The sequence below is a fragment of the Gymnoscopelus microlampas genome (genome assembly GCF_963454915.1).
Source record: "Gymnoscopelus microlampas genome assembly, chromosome: 7".
NCBI lineage: Eukaryota > Metazoa > Chordata > Actinopteri > Myctophiformes > Myctophidae > Gymnoscopelus > Gymnoscopelus microlampas.
In genome coordinates this window covers 14,530,520-14,548,571 of record NC_139944.1, presented here as the reverse complement: position 1 = coordinate 14,548,571, position 18,052 = coordinate 14,530,520, and the positions used below count along the sequence as shown (strand labels likewise).

Sequence of the window (18,052 nt, the reverse complement as noted above, 5' to 3'; positions counted from 1 at the left end):
GTGTGTGTGTGTGTGTGTGTGTGTGTGTGTGTGTGTGTGTGTGTGTGTGTGTGTGTGTGTGTGTGTGTGTGTGTGTGTGTGTGTGTGTGTGTGTGTGTGTGTGTGTGTGTGTGTGTGTGTGTGTGTGTGTTTTGACCTTTTCATAGACCATTTCATCCCATGTTGCCGTGGGGACAACAACACATCATGGTTGGCTGTGGGTCTGTTGACATTATCTCGTTAGCACAGGCTAACTACGTTAGCTATCATGAACCACTTTATGGTGTAGCACAAACCAGCAATGAACAGGGTCTGGGACAGGCTTATTATTATAGGTAACTAAAACTAACGTAATAATGAAAAGTAGAATTGAGAAAAACAGATTAGTTAACTGGTTTCAGTTACTGAAACTGTTGTGTGTGTTTACAAAACTAACTAAAACTAACAAAAAACATAGAGAAAATGACATTTTTTCTTCTTCTTTTCACCCCCTTTTCTAATAATAATAATAAACTAGCAAACCTGCTTCAAAAACGAATCAAAACTATGCTGAAATTTAAAACAAAAAGTCAAAATGAAATAACAATACAAACACACTTCAAAAGCTACAATTACCTTGGTCTGGGAGAGAGAAACTCACCAGATAATTTCTTGTTAGTTTTCCCATCATAATTCTAGGACGGACCACTTCACCCATTTTCAACCATATTATCTTCATCCTCACTAATGCTCATTATAAGCTGTGAACAGTTCGGAAACCTGCCTACCGGTGACATCATTGGTTGGGATTCCAAGCTAATAGCAACGGCAGCCTTTCTCTCCCTCGCAAGTCAGCATGCTGAAATAGAAGCCATTGTTCTTGCATTAATAAAATGAAATGACCAAACCTACCTACCAATGATGACACTGGTAGGTAGGTTCCTGAACTGTCCACAGTCCTCCTCTGAGACAGAGAGTGAGTAGACAGAAATGGTGCCATAATATTATGATGAGCATAAAGGTCCTTACACACCGGGCGAAACCGGCGAATATAGCGAATATACGCAAAATTCGGACTCTTTCCGAATAATTAAAAGACGCTTTTTCTCTTCGCTTTTTCGCTCCATGTACGGAGCCATTGACTTTATAAGGTTTTAAAAAAAAACGCATTATTCGCCCGAAAAAATCGCCCCGGTGTGTAACAACCTTTAGTGAGGACCAATTACATAGGTTGAAAATAGTCGTTGAATGATGTGTGCGAAAATAGCAAAAAATAGCCGATGTGCAAGCTTGTAGATCTGCTATTTGGGAAATGTTCACCTTTAAAGACGGGGTGCCATGATCTTCAGTGATTCCCCCCCCCCCCCCCCAAAAAAAAACATAATCATCAGGTATTATGGTTATACTAGGAGGAAGATTTTTTTCAAAAAAGTATACAGAAATTGTTAGAATTGTGTTTTTATGTGGACATGCCTCCAGTTCATTAAGTATACCTGGTTCTCACCTTAGCACCTCCTCCACCACCTTAGCACCACCCACCTGTCCTAGTCCCTCCTCCTCCTCATGCCCACACCTGTTGTGTTATGATAATGAGGGGGAGGGTATGTTTTTACTATGTCACTAAAGTGCTGTTTTTCTATTGGCACAACCCTCAAGGTTTCAGCCTCCAGGTAGCAACTCAAAATAGTCAGAGAAGACATAAAACACCATAAAAACACCACCAGGGGGCTTAATGAAGTTCTATCAACCTCATGAAAAACAGAAAAAGTGCAAAACCATGGCACCACCTCTTTAATAATGCCCAAAATAGACACAAGGTTGAAAGTTGAAGGATTATTTTTTTTCAGGAAACAGAACAGATGTACATACTGTATGAGTTGGAATGTTCACTGTTGTTTGTGTGTTTGTTTGTTTGTTTATTGACCTTTCAGAATGTTTATTGTTTTACCATCCTGTTGTCACTGGCCCCCCCTTGATGTACCACTGCATTCCAGAGTATGGCTTATGAATCTTTAGATGAGGGGCCCATGGCCAAATACGCATTGGAGGCCCTTGAGATGAAAATGTGTGAGAACCACTAAAACATACAATATACAAAATAAAAGTTAAAATGTCTCTCTCTCATCTTTATTCCATTCACCCCTCGCTTCCAGCTGTCTCTCTCACCAGACAGACAGAGCCCCCCATCACACCCCACCCCAGTCTTTCAGTCCATCTCCCCCGCCCCCCCATGCTACGACCCCTCATTGTTCACTGCAACATGGGAGGGGGGGCTCAGCTGCTCTGTGTGTGTGTGTGTGTGTGTGTGTGTGTGTGTGTGTGTGTGTGTGTGTGTGTGTGTGTGTGTGTGTGTGTGTGTGTGTGTGTGTGTGTGTGTGTGTGTGTGTGTGTGTGTGTGTGTGTGTGTGTGTGTGTGTGTGTGTGTGTGTGTCTACCAGACAGTGGGGGAATGCGTAAGTAAGTCTGTGTGAGTGTGTGAGAAAAAGTTTCAGACAAAGCTCAGTGAAGGGGTTTTGCGAGCATCAGAGTGTGTGTGTCACTCGACGCAGACACACACACACGCACAACGGAGTGCCCAAGTGTCCAACCTGTAGCTATTAGGACAATGTTAGATTGTAGAGAGGTCGAGTGTGTGTGAATGTGTGCGTGTGTGTGTGTATGTGTGTGTGTGTGTGTGTGAGTTTATTTTAAGTTTTCTTATCTGTCTGTTTAATTTCAATGGTCTGTGCCGTTCAGAGCACAGTGGTTAGATGTTTATTTGGTGAACTCGTGAGCGGGGAATTCATCCAACGTCCCGGAATATAAATACATCTGCTGGAAGAAGAAGAAGAAGGACCTGATTTGTGTGTGTGTAATCAAACAAAGATCTTCTGGTAGTGGAATGAGATCTGTTTTTCGGAGGACAAGATACCGTTTGTCGGGGCAAAGATCTTATTTAAGACCAAGAGAATTATGCATCCCGCCTCGGGTCCTCACAGCCATGACGACTGTGTCCAGGCACAACACTGTGGTGAGTGGATGGAGTCCAGGCTAATATCCTGACACATTTATAACTGGAAAACTTTATAGAATTCCTTTTACGAGTGAACAACTTTTATTAAGCAATTACCAAGTTAATGGAACTAATCAATTTAACTGATTATATTATTTAAAAAATAACATTTTAAATAAAATAGGGCCTACGTGGTTAATCATGTTTCAGTTGAATTTTTTTTTTAAATGATCAATTAAAAAAAAAACGTGAAAATATAAATATGAAGTATTCATATGTTTTGCTTAAGTTTAACCACAGTGTAGAAATACTCTGTTACACGTAGTGCCTGCTTTCTATATTTGACTCCTACTTAAGTACCAATAATTTGCATAAAAATATACTAAAGTAGTAGTAGAAGCATGAAGTAACAGAAAATGGAAACACTCAAATAAAGTAGGACTACACATTAATCCTAACTGTACTTAACCACGTGAACTGTAGCATCCCTATTCTGGCCACGGTCATAATTGGCAAAGATCTGGCAAAAATAGGCCCATCTATAAGCTCAGAGGGGAGGGGACCTAGTGGGGTACCCGGTAAATGTTGCCATTTGTACGATAATTCTCTTATTTGTCAGATAATTTTACCCTCTGTATGAAATACGATCAATAATGCCCAAATGGATGTGTGTGAATTTACTAAATGTTCTGGCTGCTGATTCGGGATCCGGTTTGGCTTTTTAAAATAAGTAAATTGGTAAATCTGATCCTAGATCTGTACTTGGAGGCATTAAAAACATTGTCTTTCCAGTCCAGTTCCAGGCTTTTATTTGAGTAACCCACACAGCGTATGTGATGTGTTTTGCTCACGCAGACGCAGAGTCTCAAATACGTTTTTTTTCTTACAATAAATATACCATTTTTGTAAAATGACATATTTACACCTGTGATTTATCTTGTTTTGGCTGTGTACGATAATTTTGTTTGAAATATGATCATTTTAAGCCTCCGGTACAATCATTTTACATTTCCCATCTGGCAACACTGGACCTGGTCAACAAAGTATATAGGGTTTATGTGGTTATTAGCAGTTGGCCTATTTGAGTAAATGTACCTACTTTTACCATTACTTAATGGTAAAAGTAGGTACATTGAATCAATGAAGTCACATGATGACAACATTATTTCTATGTTAAAGTGGTTTGTCTATCGCCACATGGTCGCATTCTGTTGTTGGAATTGTTTGTTCGTAAACAACATGCACTGAAATGTCTGCCTTATTGTCTTATTTTCCCACAAAATGTTTGTTCAATTTGAAGAATGCTACTGCTCTCTCTCTCTCTCCCTCTCTCTCTCTCTCTGTACGTGTGTGTGTGTGTGTGTGTGTGTGTGTGTGTGTGTGTGTGTGTGTGTGTGTGTGTGTGTGTGTGTGTGTGTGTGTGTGTGTGTGTGTGTGTGAATGTAAGTGCATGTGCTCTCTCTCTCTCTCTGTGTTGTAATCAGGGTTACTTTGGGGAAAATGCTAGGAATGTTACAGCCAATGTGAACCCTCATCTGCCTCAGTACCTAGGCTGTAGTCTGCTGTGTGTGTGTGTGTGTGTGTGTGTGTGTGTGTGTGTGTGTGTGTGTGTGTGTGTGTGTGTGTGTGTGTGTGTGTGTGTGTGTGTGTGTGTGTGTGTGTGTGTGTGTGCGTGCGTGCGTGCGTGCGTGCGTGTGCGTGTGCGTGTGTGTGTGTTTTCTTCTGTCTGGCTTGGCTGTGACCTCTGTCTGCCCTCTGCCAAAAGTGTGAGAAAAAGGCTGTCTGTGTACATGTGTGTGTCTGTGTGTGCGTGCGTCTGTGTCGTAAATATATGCATCTGTGGGTCTGGTGTCTGTGTGTGTGTGTGTGTATGTGTGGGTGTGGGTGTGTGTGGTAGGGGGTGGGGTACAGGACAGTCTGGCTCTAAACAAAGCTAGTCTTGTCTGTTTAGGTCTGTCTGTGTGTGAGAGTGAATGTCTTCGCTCATTTAAACTATAAGTTTGTGTTTTGTGTCTCATTTTGCCTACTTTCTTGACCAGTGAACAATATATTAATTTAACCACTTTTTTATCCTTTTGCATAGCGGCTTTACATTTTTTAAATCTCTGAAAATATTTGAAAATGTAGGGACGCCAGGTTGAAAGTAGTTAAAGGACAACTTAGTTTTTTTACAACCAAGGTTTTTTTTATTTACTGCTTTCTATAGTTTTAGCAATCTTCGCGATCTTTTTTACAGTGGGCGGGGGCATTCTGTCCGGTGGCTAAATATGTCATTTTTTACACAATAACCCAGCGTTTTCTTTATTATTATTTACAGTAGCTCTTCCAGCCCCCAATAACTCACATCTGGCCATCAAATACCACAGGACCCTTTTTTATTATGTAAAAATGACATATTTAGCCACCGGACAGAATGCCCCCGCCCACTGTAAAAAAAGATCGCAAAAATTGCTAAAACTATAGAAAGCAGTAAATGAAAAAGAAAATAACAATGTAACAGAGAGAGGTCCTCTGTTACTGATGTTTTGCACAGTTGTATTTTGCACAATGATTTTAAGTATTTATTGAATTATAATCATGAAGAGCAAGTGCAATGTGTAATGGGTATGAGTGTGATAAGAGAGCAATATGTATTTAGGGTGAGGTTTTATTGTTGAGTCTAATTGAATGCTTAACAGTACCTGGTGTGGTTCAGTAGATTGGGCTGGACCATAGTTAGGAGGTCAGAGGGGGGTTGTGATGTGCTTTAGCTATTGATGATATTTATGTTGTGTGGAAAAAGGAAAAAGAATCATGATTGTTGTAGTTCTTAAGAGTTTTGTAATATATGTGTATGTGGGTTAACTGTATAGGTATTCATGTATTTATTATGTTTAGATTTATAACACACCCCTTGGAATGGAGCAGTCCAGGCTCATTAGCTGCAGCTGGTATAAAACGCTGCCAGTTGTCAGAGAGAGCAGAGGGGTGGAAAGCTAGACACCACCATGTCAATGTGGAAATAATGATTGAAAGTTATCTATGTTGGTTGTGGTGAATAAATACACCGGTCTGGTTGAACTTTATTCCATGCCTCTGTGCTAATTCCAACCGCAAAGTCGGGCATCCTAACAATAACACTCATCTTTTATTTACTTTAATTACAAGCTAAAATATAAACCTTGGTTGTAAAAAAACAAAGTTGTCCTTTAATCCCTCACACCCTATACTTAATTGATCGGTGACCCCCAAGGTTGCCAAAAATAGATAATCTACAAGTTTACAATATTTTGCAATGCGCTTCTGAGTTTCTTAGATCTGCTAGTCTTGCTGAATGTTCACCTATTATTATGAGATGCCCAGAATAGGGTGGGTACTTTGGTAAAGCTCTTGAGAGGTCCCATTGTTGAGTTGCATTGTGTTCAAGAGGTTGTTTATGCCATATGTCATGATCGTATTGATGTCTGAACTTGGATCTCTGACAATTCAACCAGGATTTAATGTTTCGTAATTATCACAAGGTTTCTGTACAGAGATGCTTGCAATTCCTTTATTTTGCTTTTATTGAGAGAGACAGCAGTAAAACTGACATTGAGACAGTGTAGGAGAGACAGACAGTAGGAAAACTTTAGAGTCAGACAGTGTTGGAGAGACAGACTATAGGAAAGCTTTAGAGTCAGACAGTGTTGGAGACACAGACAGTAGGAAAGCTGAGAGGGAGACAGTGTAGGAGAGACAGACAGTGGGAGAGCTGACAGGGAGACAATATAGGAGAGACAGATGGTAGAAAAGGGGTTGTATTATTTCTCTTCTACTGAGTATAATTTATTTTGAAATGTAAAGAAATGTCAGTGTGCTTCCTCTGGTTGTATTTTGCTGTGCGGGTGCTCAGCTAGTCAATGCTGAGTAGAAAACACCACCAAGAAGTGAAAAATAGCACCACTTCAAAGATTCATAATGCACCTCTGCTCTGATGAATGTGTTAGCTGCCTCATGTAGCAGAAAATACAAAGAGAAAAAGAAAGTGCTTCTGATCTAAAGTCTTGCATTTTCATTCTTTGGATTGCCACTATTTCCACTTTCCTTCTTCTTATTTTTATATAATAGCCTGTATTATGTCATGGGATTCCATGGCACATAGCCATAGCCTCTGGTTGTGCCCCCCCCCCTGTTGTGAAATGGCTTAAAAATGTTATAATAACATTCTATTTTATTTTATTGTAGTTCATTTACCTTTCCAATTGTCCCAACTTTAAAAACATGTGAAATAAATGTCCTTTCTTTCTCTCTGTCCCTCTCTCTCACAGCCCAGTTGGAGTTTGTCCAGATCCTGGTCATAGTAGTGGTGATGCTGGTCATGGTGGTGGTCATCACCTGTCTGCTCAACCACTATCGCCTATCAGCACGCTCGCTGCTCTCCAGACACGCCCACGCGCGCAGGAGACACCTGCCATTGGCCAATGTAAGTTCACCTGTTTGTTCCACAGTGCCTGAGAATTCAGCATTTTACAGATTGTGTGTGTGTGTGTGTGTGTGTGTGTGTGTGTGTGTGTGTGTGTGTGTGTGTGTGTGTGTGTGTGTGTGTGTGTGTGTGTGTGTGTGTGTGTGTGTGTGTGTGTGTGTGTGTGTGTGTGTGTGTGTGTCTAAGAAGAAGCAAATGTAATCAAATACAAACTCAGGAATTTACATTTTATAAACAGGTTGGTGTTGTTGAGATAGTGATAGAAAAGACATAACATATGTTATCATTGTAAGAAGAATTCCTCATTCATTTCCCTGTCAGCCTTAATCCCGTTTGCAGTGGTGTACTTTTGCCTTGTACAATAAAGGAGGTTTAGAACTAAAACATAAAGGGCGTCACAATTTTCGACACAAATCAAAATCGAACCTAAGTTGACGTTCAATTCAGTGAATAAAAATTACAAGTAGGATCGCGATTCTCGTCATTTCTTTCTGTTAATCGTGCATGCAACGAGCAATCAAATGGAATCGTGACCTTAAAATCGAAAGTCAAATCGAAACGTGGATTATGAAAATCGTGAGACCTACTAAGGTTGAGAATCACTGAACTGGAACATTCAGTCAGACACTAGAATAACAACAAACACATTTCATAAGAAGTTGGAAGTTTGTACACCAAAACCACGGCAATCAGACACTCCCGACACACACACACACACACACACACGCGCGCGCACGCACACACACACACACACACACACACACACACACACACACACACACACACACACACACACACACACACACACACACACACACACACACACACACACACACACACACACACACACACACACACACACACACACACACACACACACACAGAGAGAGATTGAATTGCACCTGGGGCGTCTAGAAGCGTATAGCGTCACCTGTGTTCTATGACTCGTCTTCCGAAGAAATTACTCATCTGTGTAATCACACTATAAACACGCACGCACACACACACGTATGCACACACACACACTTTTTATATAATATAATTCACAGGCTGCTGTTTCAGTCTGTATTGATGTCTAAATGTAATGAGACAGGGAGCGCTCTTTAGTAGCTGACCGATCAGACACGTAATCCCAACGTCCCCCGTTCCATTCCGGTTGGACACCTTCCCTATCTTAGTAAAGCAAAAACTGACTGCTAATACTTGAACATGTTATGAGACAGGACAGCTGTTATCTTTGAAGGGTTTACCTGGAGGATGGATATTCTATTCCATTCATTGGGATAAAGAAAACAGTTAAGCCTGACTTAGCTGATTTTTCCGATTGGCTCTTTTCAGGTCTCAACCAGGTGTGTGGGACACAAAAGTGTGTTGAAAGATATCGCAAGCTTGTCAGTTAGTTCTGTGTGCTGCTGACTGTGTGTGAAGTCAAACTCTTACTGTATTATGTGAAGTTAGTTAGTTAGGCACTGTGGCGTCCTCTGCTGGTCAACTGATGAACGACACTTCCACAGCTCGCAAAATAGACTCATGAATGTGATCTTATATCTTAATCTCTCTCTCTCTCTCTCTCTCTCTCTCTCTCTCTCTCTCTCTCTCTCTCTCTCTCTCTCTCTCTCAGGAGGGCAGTCTGTGGTCTTCTGAGGGTCCAGCAACAGCAAGTGGGCTGAATGAGGTTAGTTATCTTCTAGAACTTTACGCACTTTAAATCATTTAACTTCTGGCTTTAATGTGTAATACATGGTGTGCACTTGTGTGAAATGTATGTACAGTGTGCTATAAATTATAGGGATTGTTTGTCTCTGGATTCATGCCTGATCGATTTGCTATTTTTGTATTTTGTACATTGTCGTAAATATACCTCTATCCTTCCACCCTTCTCTCTCACCCATTTGTCCTTCTCTCTCCATCTCTCTATCCCGCTCTCTCCATTCCTCTGGCCTTTTCTCTCCACCCCTCTATCCTTCTCTCATCCCTGCATCATCTTTCTCCTCCTCTCTCCATCCCTCTCTTCCACAACCAGCACCAGGTGTACACCCCTCGTCCTCCGGACCGAGGGGTCCCGCCTTCCTACCTCCAGCGAGACCCCCACACTCACCCCCACCACCACCACCATCACCCCCACCACAATCACCTTCACCAGCAGCAGCGCTTCCAGCCCACCACCACCTACCCCCCCAGCCGCTTCCAGCCCACCTACCCCTACCTGCCCCAGAGCCTGATCGACCTGCCCCCCACAATCTCACTGTCGGACGGCGAGGAGCCCCCGCCGTACCAGGGCCCCTGCACCCTGCAGCTCAGGGACGCTGAGCAGCAGCTGGAGCTGAACAGGGAGTCTGTGCGAGCACCGCCCAACCGGACCGTGTACGACTCGCACCTCCTCGACCCGAATTCCTCCGCGTCCACTTCCTGTCTGCAGGCCAGGTAATGAAGCTTCAGCTATACTGACGTTGTCGGTTAATTATTTAACCCGTTTAAACCGGGAACGCATCTGCCTAACCACTTAAACCATTGTTTTATGCTTTGGCTATTTTTGCAAAATCTTGAACATTTTTGCAAATCTTTGAATATAGAATATACAGCAGGAATTATGTGAAGAGAGAAAGGTGAGTGAAAATGGTGAAACAAAACTTGGTCGCTTTGTATCTGCAGTTTTAGCCAACTGAAGTTGGACAGTAGTTTGGTAGATTTTGTAGCGACTACAAACGTTGGGAATCGCCTTGTATCTTCATGTCGCTGGCTTCCATTGAAAATGAATGGTAGCCTGTAGCTTCGTAGCTGCCACTGTGAACGCAGCGTGACACCTCCTTGTTTGTTGTGCTCCCAGCCTGCAGGCTCCTCCCCCCAGCGTCCACGCAGGCATCAGCGTGTTCGAGGGCCAGGAGGCCTTGTCCAGGCAGCAGAAGCAAGGCTCCGGAGTAGAGGGAGCTCCCCCGGCCTACAGCGAGGTGATCGGACACTACTACCACCCCACGTCCCTGCCCCACCCCCACCCCCACCTCGACCACGATCACACCCATCGGACTGTCCCCCCGCCTTCGCAGGCGCCGCCCCCGTCCTCCTCGCTGATACACGGCCTGCTCCGGCCGCTGCCCCCCTCTCAGCAGCAGCAGCAAGCCCCGCCCACTCCAGGAAGCGTGGCCAACAGGAACGCCCGGAACACGAAGGAGAAATCCCACAAGCCTCAGCAGGTGTGAGCGTTTCCGTGCCCCCATTGTCGACTTGATGCCCCCCCCACAGCTGCTTCCTCATTCCTAGCCAATGGTAAACGAGTCTTGATATTTGGTTGTAGAACCAAACAGGAAAAGCCCATACATGGTGTTTAATCAATGATCAATGGGAGGGAGGGGGGGGGGACAAAACATCATTTTACATCACTGGGTTTGGGTGGCACCATTGGGTCCAAATGGACCCTTACAGGTCTATAACTCAGAGAGTGTATTTTACGCTCAGAGTTAAATTAGGATTTTCCATTGTAGATTGGGGTCCCACAGATGGAGGGGAGGGGGGGGGGTGTCCTTGAAATTCTAAATTATGAGAATCACTGTTTTACAACATTAACCATCAAAGTTAAGGTTGTGGATTGAAAGATGCTGAAGCTCATTTCAGCCTTTAAGGGCAGGTTCACTTCAGCAAGAAGTTGTCACTGCCCCTGGGTGTGTCAGGCTGGGATGAGGAGGCAGGGAAACAGTCCTTATTACCCCACTGGAGGAAGGGGTAACAAGAAAACAAAACGACATTAACAATCTGCGGGATGTGGGAGAAGACCTGGTAATTCCTGTTTCTCTAGTACTTTCCTGCCTAAGGAGCACTTCACATAAACATGATGATGGTGGTGGTGGTGGTGGTGGTGGTAGTGTGAGGGTGGGGATTGAAGATCCAGGAATGGGAGGGTTTATTAAAGCCCTCCCCCACCCCTTCCGTTAACATGCACCCTTATCCCCCCCTGCCCCAATCACCACCCATCTATAATATCAGATACACTTCACAACTCTAGTCTTTATTTGTTATAAATATTTACTTGTTTGGTTATGTTTTTGTTTGTCTTATTTGCGCTTACAGCTTTTTGTTGTTGTTGTTTTGTTTTATATCCTGGCGAACAACGAAATGTTGCAATCTTCAGATGTTATCTGACATTTTGTTTGTTTATTTGGTTGATTCCTAGTGATAATCTCCCTATCGCTGCTTTATCTGACAGTTTTACCGTTTGTGTTTAGCCAAAACAGTTCCATTTATTTAGTTGTGTTTCATTACAGTCCAAAAGAGAGATTCTGTCAGTGAGAAACCACGGATATCTTCAGTACCTATATCAGTTTGGTTCAGTTGACGTCTGCTTATGTCCGTGACGTGTTGTGGACAATGCAGGCTATCGGTACTGACTCCTGTGTCAGGTTTTAGCTCTATCACAAGGCATGTTAGCATGATATCACATTAGCAGGTTAGCATAATAGCATGTTAGCATGCTGGCCAGGGTTAGCTTTTCAATCTGTTTCCTGATAGCTTTGTTGTTAGCATTAGCCTCAGATAGCCTGTCAGTCATAGGTCAATGCTAAGTGCCGTGAGCTTAAAAGCCTGGTGTTACGCACGCATGTGAACCATCTGATACACAGGAGTCGCCGTCAAATACTTGACAAGTTCTTTTTTTTATGCTTAGCTTAACTTTTCTCTTGAAGAGAAGTTTGCACAAGATTCAAGACTGTTCACCGCGTAGAAGAAAATGGAAATCTGCAATATGTTTGATAAGAGAGATAACAGAGAAAGTAAGCATATTTTTCTAAATTTTAAGGATTCTAAAAAGAAAAAATATTCTTTTTTGTTTTTATATGTTGTCTAGCTGAAAAGAAAGGCGATCGTAATCTGTTGGGGTGCCAACGTATTCGTGTTTTGACATTGTGCTGCATACATGTAAGCATGTATATACAGTATATATTCACATGTATGCAAACTGAAAAAAACAAACTTAGAAGCACGAATTTAGAGTTATTTATATAAAATGCTTGAAGAATTGCACTATTTTTTAGTATGCTGAAATGGAACATGTGAGAGAGACTCTTATCGTGAAGGAGCTCTGTCTGGGGGTGGGGTGGGGTGGGGTGGGGGGCTGGAACTATACTGCCACTGTTTCTATAGGGTGACTTACCAGAGGGTCAGACCCAGCCCAGTGCACAGTGTCCTGTATCACACTAACATATCATGGGAATGTCCTGGCTTAGATATTGCTCTGTGGTCTAGAACCCAACCGTTATTATACCATAGATATCATTTAAAGAATGAAACATTATGCAAATCTTCGGGTCATGCGAGCCAATCACGAGTCAGGATTTTAACCTTAGGGCCCAATCAGAAACTCTCCTCGAAGCTTTCTCTCACTTCCTACTTGCTGAATCGTTGGCTTATCCCGAAGTCCCCACACAAAACTCTGATTTGTCAAAGCTTGCTGTCACTTTGACATGCTACCTCGACCAAACGAGTCCAGCAGCTTAAATTCACTCGACCCTAATCAGAGTAGATTCCACAGTGAATGATTTGCTGAAAATGAATGAATATATGATGCATAATCAAGACAATATGTATTGTAAGAGTGGAATTTTAAGTTGAATTTAAGCGGAGTAAGCCTTTAATGCGGCTGCGTTTTGAAGGTTAGGTTGTTTTTTGTTTTATCGGGTGAGGGAGAGTAATGGAGAGAAAATGACACCTTATTTTTCTAGTGCGCTACTTAGTGTGTGTGCATTAATAGCCCACAAGGTGTGATACACTGGTGTTGATTGTGCACTGTTCTGGGCCAAATATATGACACTACCCTCTGGTAACATCCTGTATCTCTACAGGTATCTCTGAGCACTTTACTGCAGCAGGACAGATACAATCTTCAGTCAGCCAGGGTTTACAGTCAGGGTCTGCTTTCACCAACACACTGCTTCTCCAAAAAAAACACTTGTTTTATTACTTCATCCAAAGTTGAGAGACACTCTTTGAGAAGAATGTGAAGAGTTTCATTTCAAAATGGTTTCCATGTTTTGAGAAAGACAAATCTTTAGCTATGATCCAAACCAAATGAAAGCGTTCGTTCCTGTGAATCTTAGAAGAGGGACGCTGACCACATGAAGAGCCCAATAGATCCAACTAGATCCTTATTTCTGAAGATCTCATCCCCAAAATGTTAAATTATGTATAAAAAACAAAACAAAAAAAACATGAAGTTCTACATGCATTACCATTAAACGTAAAGCATTCAATCGTATTGTTTACTTATCTACATTCCTTCAAGAAATACCATTATCTGTTTTGATTTGTGTGCCTTAAATCATTATTTATATTATTACTAAGCCATATCTTTACTTTAACAAGACAAAACAATCACTTTTGAAGATTTGTTGTCAGTTCTTTCTTTCTTTTTCCTCCCTCGAATGTGTAACAATCTTTTTAAACTGAGCTCTTCACATGTGTGTTTTGAACGCACCACAGGACAGGTTGTCAAAAACTAGTCACACGAGTGTGTTAAAAAGTGACACACGTGAACTAATAGCAGCTTGTCTTGTGTTGTCCTTTCAAAGAGTGTCCCACTGACATTTATATATTTTCTGTTAGAAAAATCAACATTGATTCATAAAAAAAAATACTTAAGCAAACTAATACCGGAATCCATGCAGACAATGTTCAATCAAACACCAGCCCTACTCACTCGCTAAACAATAACAATACTACTTTTCCTATCAGCTTTTTGTATGTAATCTTAATTAATGAAAGGACATACATAATGCAACGTGTGGTCGCTGGGACAGTAGATGGAATTTATCTGTCCTGATGTGAGCAGTGTGTTGGTGGAAGCAGATGCTTTCTGTGTCCAGTTTTTATGCAACAGCGCCCTCCGCAGGGACACAGACCAAACTGCTTTCAAACAAAGGCTTGAATCAGCGTTAAGAATCACCTTTGACCTCTCGGCAGGGGACTGGTCCTAGCACAACCACATAGCTAACTCACATAGGCTTTATTTGTTGCGTTTCATTTTCTCTCCCTCCAACCTTCCTATCTCTACCTCCTTCCTTTCCATTCACATCTACCAGCCTACTGTGCTTCTCTCCATCTCTTTTCTTGCCTCCTTCCCTCCCTCCCTCTCCTCTTACAGTGCATTTTTAGAACGAGGTGAACAGTGGTGTTTGTGTTGTGCTTGGACCAGGCCTCTGCGTCTGGGTGGTAGTTTTGGTGTCCTGGGTGGGTTGGCAGCGGGTATACAGGGGGCTGGAGGGGATCTGAACCCACTGGTCTACGATCTGACATATAGGAAGCAGCAGGGATGTCCAGCCACGTACCACAGAGAGCTCAGTGTACATGGTTTTCATTCCAATCCAAACCCAACACCCTCCAGCCCTCTGTTTGAAGGTGTCTAAATTGGTCTGTTAGTGATATCTCATTTTCTCCCCAGCTCTTTAGTAAACAGAACATATATTTTCAGGTACAAATTTCATCCAATCAGGAGAGAGAACTCATACAGGATAAAACAAGTGAAATTGGAAGTTGTGAAACAAAAACAAAAAAGATCAGACAAAATTGGAACTGGAACACTCTAAAATTAAAGGTAATAAATTATATTAGTGGGGTTCTATCTCCTGATCGGACAGAAATACCCGGCCTGACAATATATTTTTCTGTTTACTAAAGAACTAGAGAGACGGGAGTCCCCTGTTACTGAACAAACACTCTATAGCAATGATTACTATCAGAATATAGAGCATTAGCTTTTTAACAAGCATTTTGTTTTCAGTAAAACATCAGTCGTTCAATTTATCTAAATTTGTACATGGTCCGAGAGTGTCGCTGGCCTAAAAGAACAAATCTACAAGCCAACAATGTGACACGATGCAACGTGTTTGTTGGCTTATAGACATCCCTTCATGGGGGTACGTGGCAGGACGTGACTGTTGTACACAGTGTGGTGTTAGAACCTGTGTGTCCAGTGTGTTGGTGTCGTATTTCAGTGGGATTTCAGGTCGGAACCGGTCCGCTTACTTCAGGGAAAAAAATGAACAGTCCTGGCTGACAACATGACCAGACAGGAGGGGGAGGGGGAGAGGCTGGACGGAGGTGACTCCTTCAGAGGCCCACAGGAACACACACACACACACACACACACACACACACACACACACACGCACGCACACGCACACCCAGACACAGAGTTTCTGAGTCAGCGATGGAGGTCGTTTTTCCCCCTGTATTCTGTGTGTGTGTGTGTGTGTGTGTGTGTGTGTGTGTGTGTGTGTGTGTGTGTGTGTGTGTGTGTGTGTGTGTGTGTGTGTGTGTGTGTGTGTGTGTGTTTGCGTGTGCGTGTGTGTACATGTGGGTGCGTTGTGGCACTGTTCTCTAACTCGTCCTGAGAACGACCTCCAACTGTCTAGACGAAAAGTAAATAAACACAGACGTATACACACACAGACATATACACAGACCTACACACACACACGCGCACGCACACACTGTGTGCCTCTAGAATCGATTTTCAGTTCCGCCCCCTCCCCTCCCCTCCTCTTCCTGTCCTAATGAACTCTTCCTGTTTCCTAGAGATGCCTGTGGTCCAATAGCAGAGCTCCGTTCAGGCCAGCCATGCTCTCATTGGCTGGCTGGGTCCTTCAGTCTCTCAGACATGTTCAGGGTTTTATTATTGTTGTTCAAACGTACAAGTGTGCCTGCCTGCGCTGAGACGGGCAAATGTGAGTGGCTGCTTTGGGCTGTCAATCATCCCAAGCCACACCTTCCCTTACTGTCTCAGATGATGATTGGATGATGATTATGATGATGATGATGATGATGATGATGATGATGATAATGATGATGATGATGATGTTGATGAAGATAGATAGTCCTTTTTGATAGTGATGCCGCAGAAAGTTGCAATACACCTACTATTTGCCTTTTGATAACATTAGTTCTATTTTAACGTAGTACGAGAATTGTAATTGTTTTTTTTTATTGTTATTATTATTATTGTTCAGTCTAGTTCTTAAAAAAAGGTTGTTTTTTACTCCAGTCCTTTGTTCAGATAAATACTATGTACAGTAAGGGATCGAGTGTTTTAAGTCAAATTTATGCTCCGTCGCACAACTGTGTCACGTGTTGAAAATAGCAGAACTACAAGCCCACAGTACGTCACGTCCGAGACGCGTTGTGAACGTTTTGACACACGACACGGTCGTGCGGCGAAGCATGAATCAGGCTTTACTTCCAATTGTAAAACAAAACCAATACTTTAAAAACTACCTAACATCCAAGCTTGAAATGTTACTGACTGAGTGCTTGTAAATACTTGCAAAGTGCTCCCGATTTCAAGTATACTTGTTAGTGCACGACAAGAAGACTTTTTTGTGCAACATAGACTTGTTCTTAAAAACACATTAATACTGTCTTTTGCACTTCAGAGATCAAGCATGCTTCTTAGTGTGCTTCGAAGTTTGTGAACTCGGCCTACACAGTGAAGGGTTGCGTTAAATGAAACCTGCATTATTGAAAAAGAAATGTATAACTTTCAGAGTTAACGTTGCAAACCACAACGTTTTAGAGAACAAAACGTTATTTAGAGCATGTTACAACAATATACTGTAAGCAACAACTGCGGTGGTTGTAATTGGCCTATGAGCTCCTCTATTGACAGAATTATATCCTGTGTCCAGTTGGGACACCTGCTGGTTGACAAGAGGTATTGCATGAAGCTCAAAAGGCAATTTGTCCTCTGCCCAAATGTACTTTCTGTATTAGCTCAGCTGTAGAAATCTCAGCGTTCACACAGGGGACACAGTTTCCGGACCCAGGTATGACATAACGTTACGGATTGCAGCTTTAATTTAACACCGATTTTACTGGGTAGTAGCTTCACTTTTAAAATCAGAGTCAGTCCAAGGTTGTTCACTTTACCCCCCAATCATCCGTTTATGGTCTCTCCTCCTGATGCAGTGTTTAGATTTGTGCCTTTTTTGTGATGTCCAACATGGGGGATAAGATGTTCTCTATTAGAAAAAAAAAATCTTTACAGTGCAATGAGCTCGTGAAAAACTCGTCTTATGCTGTCATTGCCTTTTACAAAGCTTGAACGATTCAAATCAATTCACTTTTGTTTTTTTTACAATGTAACAAAGCATGGATCTGTGGTGTATTTGTCACATGGCCACCGCGATGCTCTAGTATCATCCGCTCAGTTAAGCCCTACTTTGTCGTATTTGAAAATACTTAAGTTTTGGCACTTTTTTTTTGAAAATTGACACCCATAATGACATGCCTAAAATACGGATGCCGTTTTGAAAGTGGTTTAACAGCAATGGTCAGGGAGCGGGGATATTGTGGCTAAAATGGCTACTACTAAAAGCTACCAAAATGGCTTGTTGGTGTAGCAATATTTAGCGATCCACAAACACTCAACAGTCTAGTTCTTCTGTTCACAAAGTGGTAAAAGGCGTTTCCAAAGAAGGATTCATCCTAAGTTAAGGCTCCAGTAGCCGAAAATAGACGAGTCCAACTGACTTGAACTGTCCTTTGTTTTTGCATTATTTCTTTCTGTGATATAGGCCTATCTCTATTTCACTCTGTTCTGTCCAGTTCACTCCGTTCTCCAAATCAGCGCGACATTAGCGCCTCTCCTCTGACAATTCAAAAAGAACCCTCTTTGTTTGGTT

At 42.3% G+C, this 18,052-nt stretch overlaps 1 protein-coding gene across 1 annotated transcript in view; it reads left to right on the top strand.

Moving 5' to 3' along the window:
* pmepa1 (prostate transmembrane protein, androgen induced 1) overlaps positions 1–10,773 on the top strand; it is a 38,078-nt gene extending 27,305 nt beyond the window's left edge. The window contains exons 2-5 of the mRNA XM_084062751.1: positions 7,237–7,391; positions 9,013–9,066; positions 9,415–9,815; positions 10,219–10,773. Of these exons, the coding sequence (XP_083918877.1) occupies positions 7,237–7,391; positions 9,013–9,066; positions 9,415–9,815; positions 10,219–10,588 (980 nt within the window). The 3' untranslated portion in view covers positions 10,589–10,773. The remainder of the gene's footprint in view (positions 1–7,236; positions 7,392–9,012; positions 9,067–9,414; positions 9,816–10,218) is intronic.
* Positions 10,774–18,052: the final 7,279 nt, after the last annotated feature.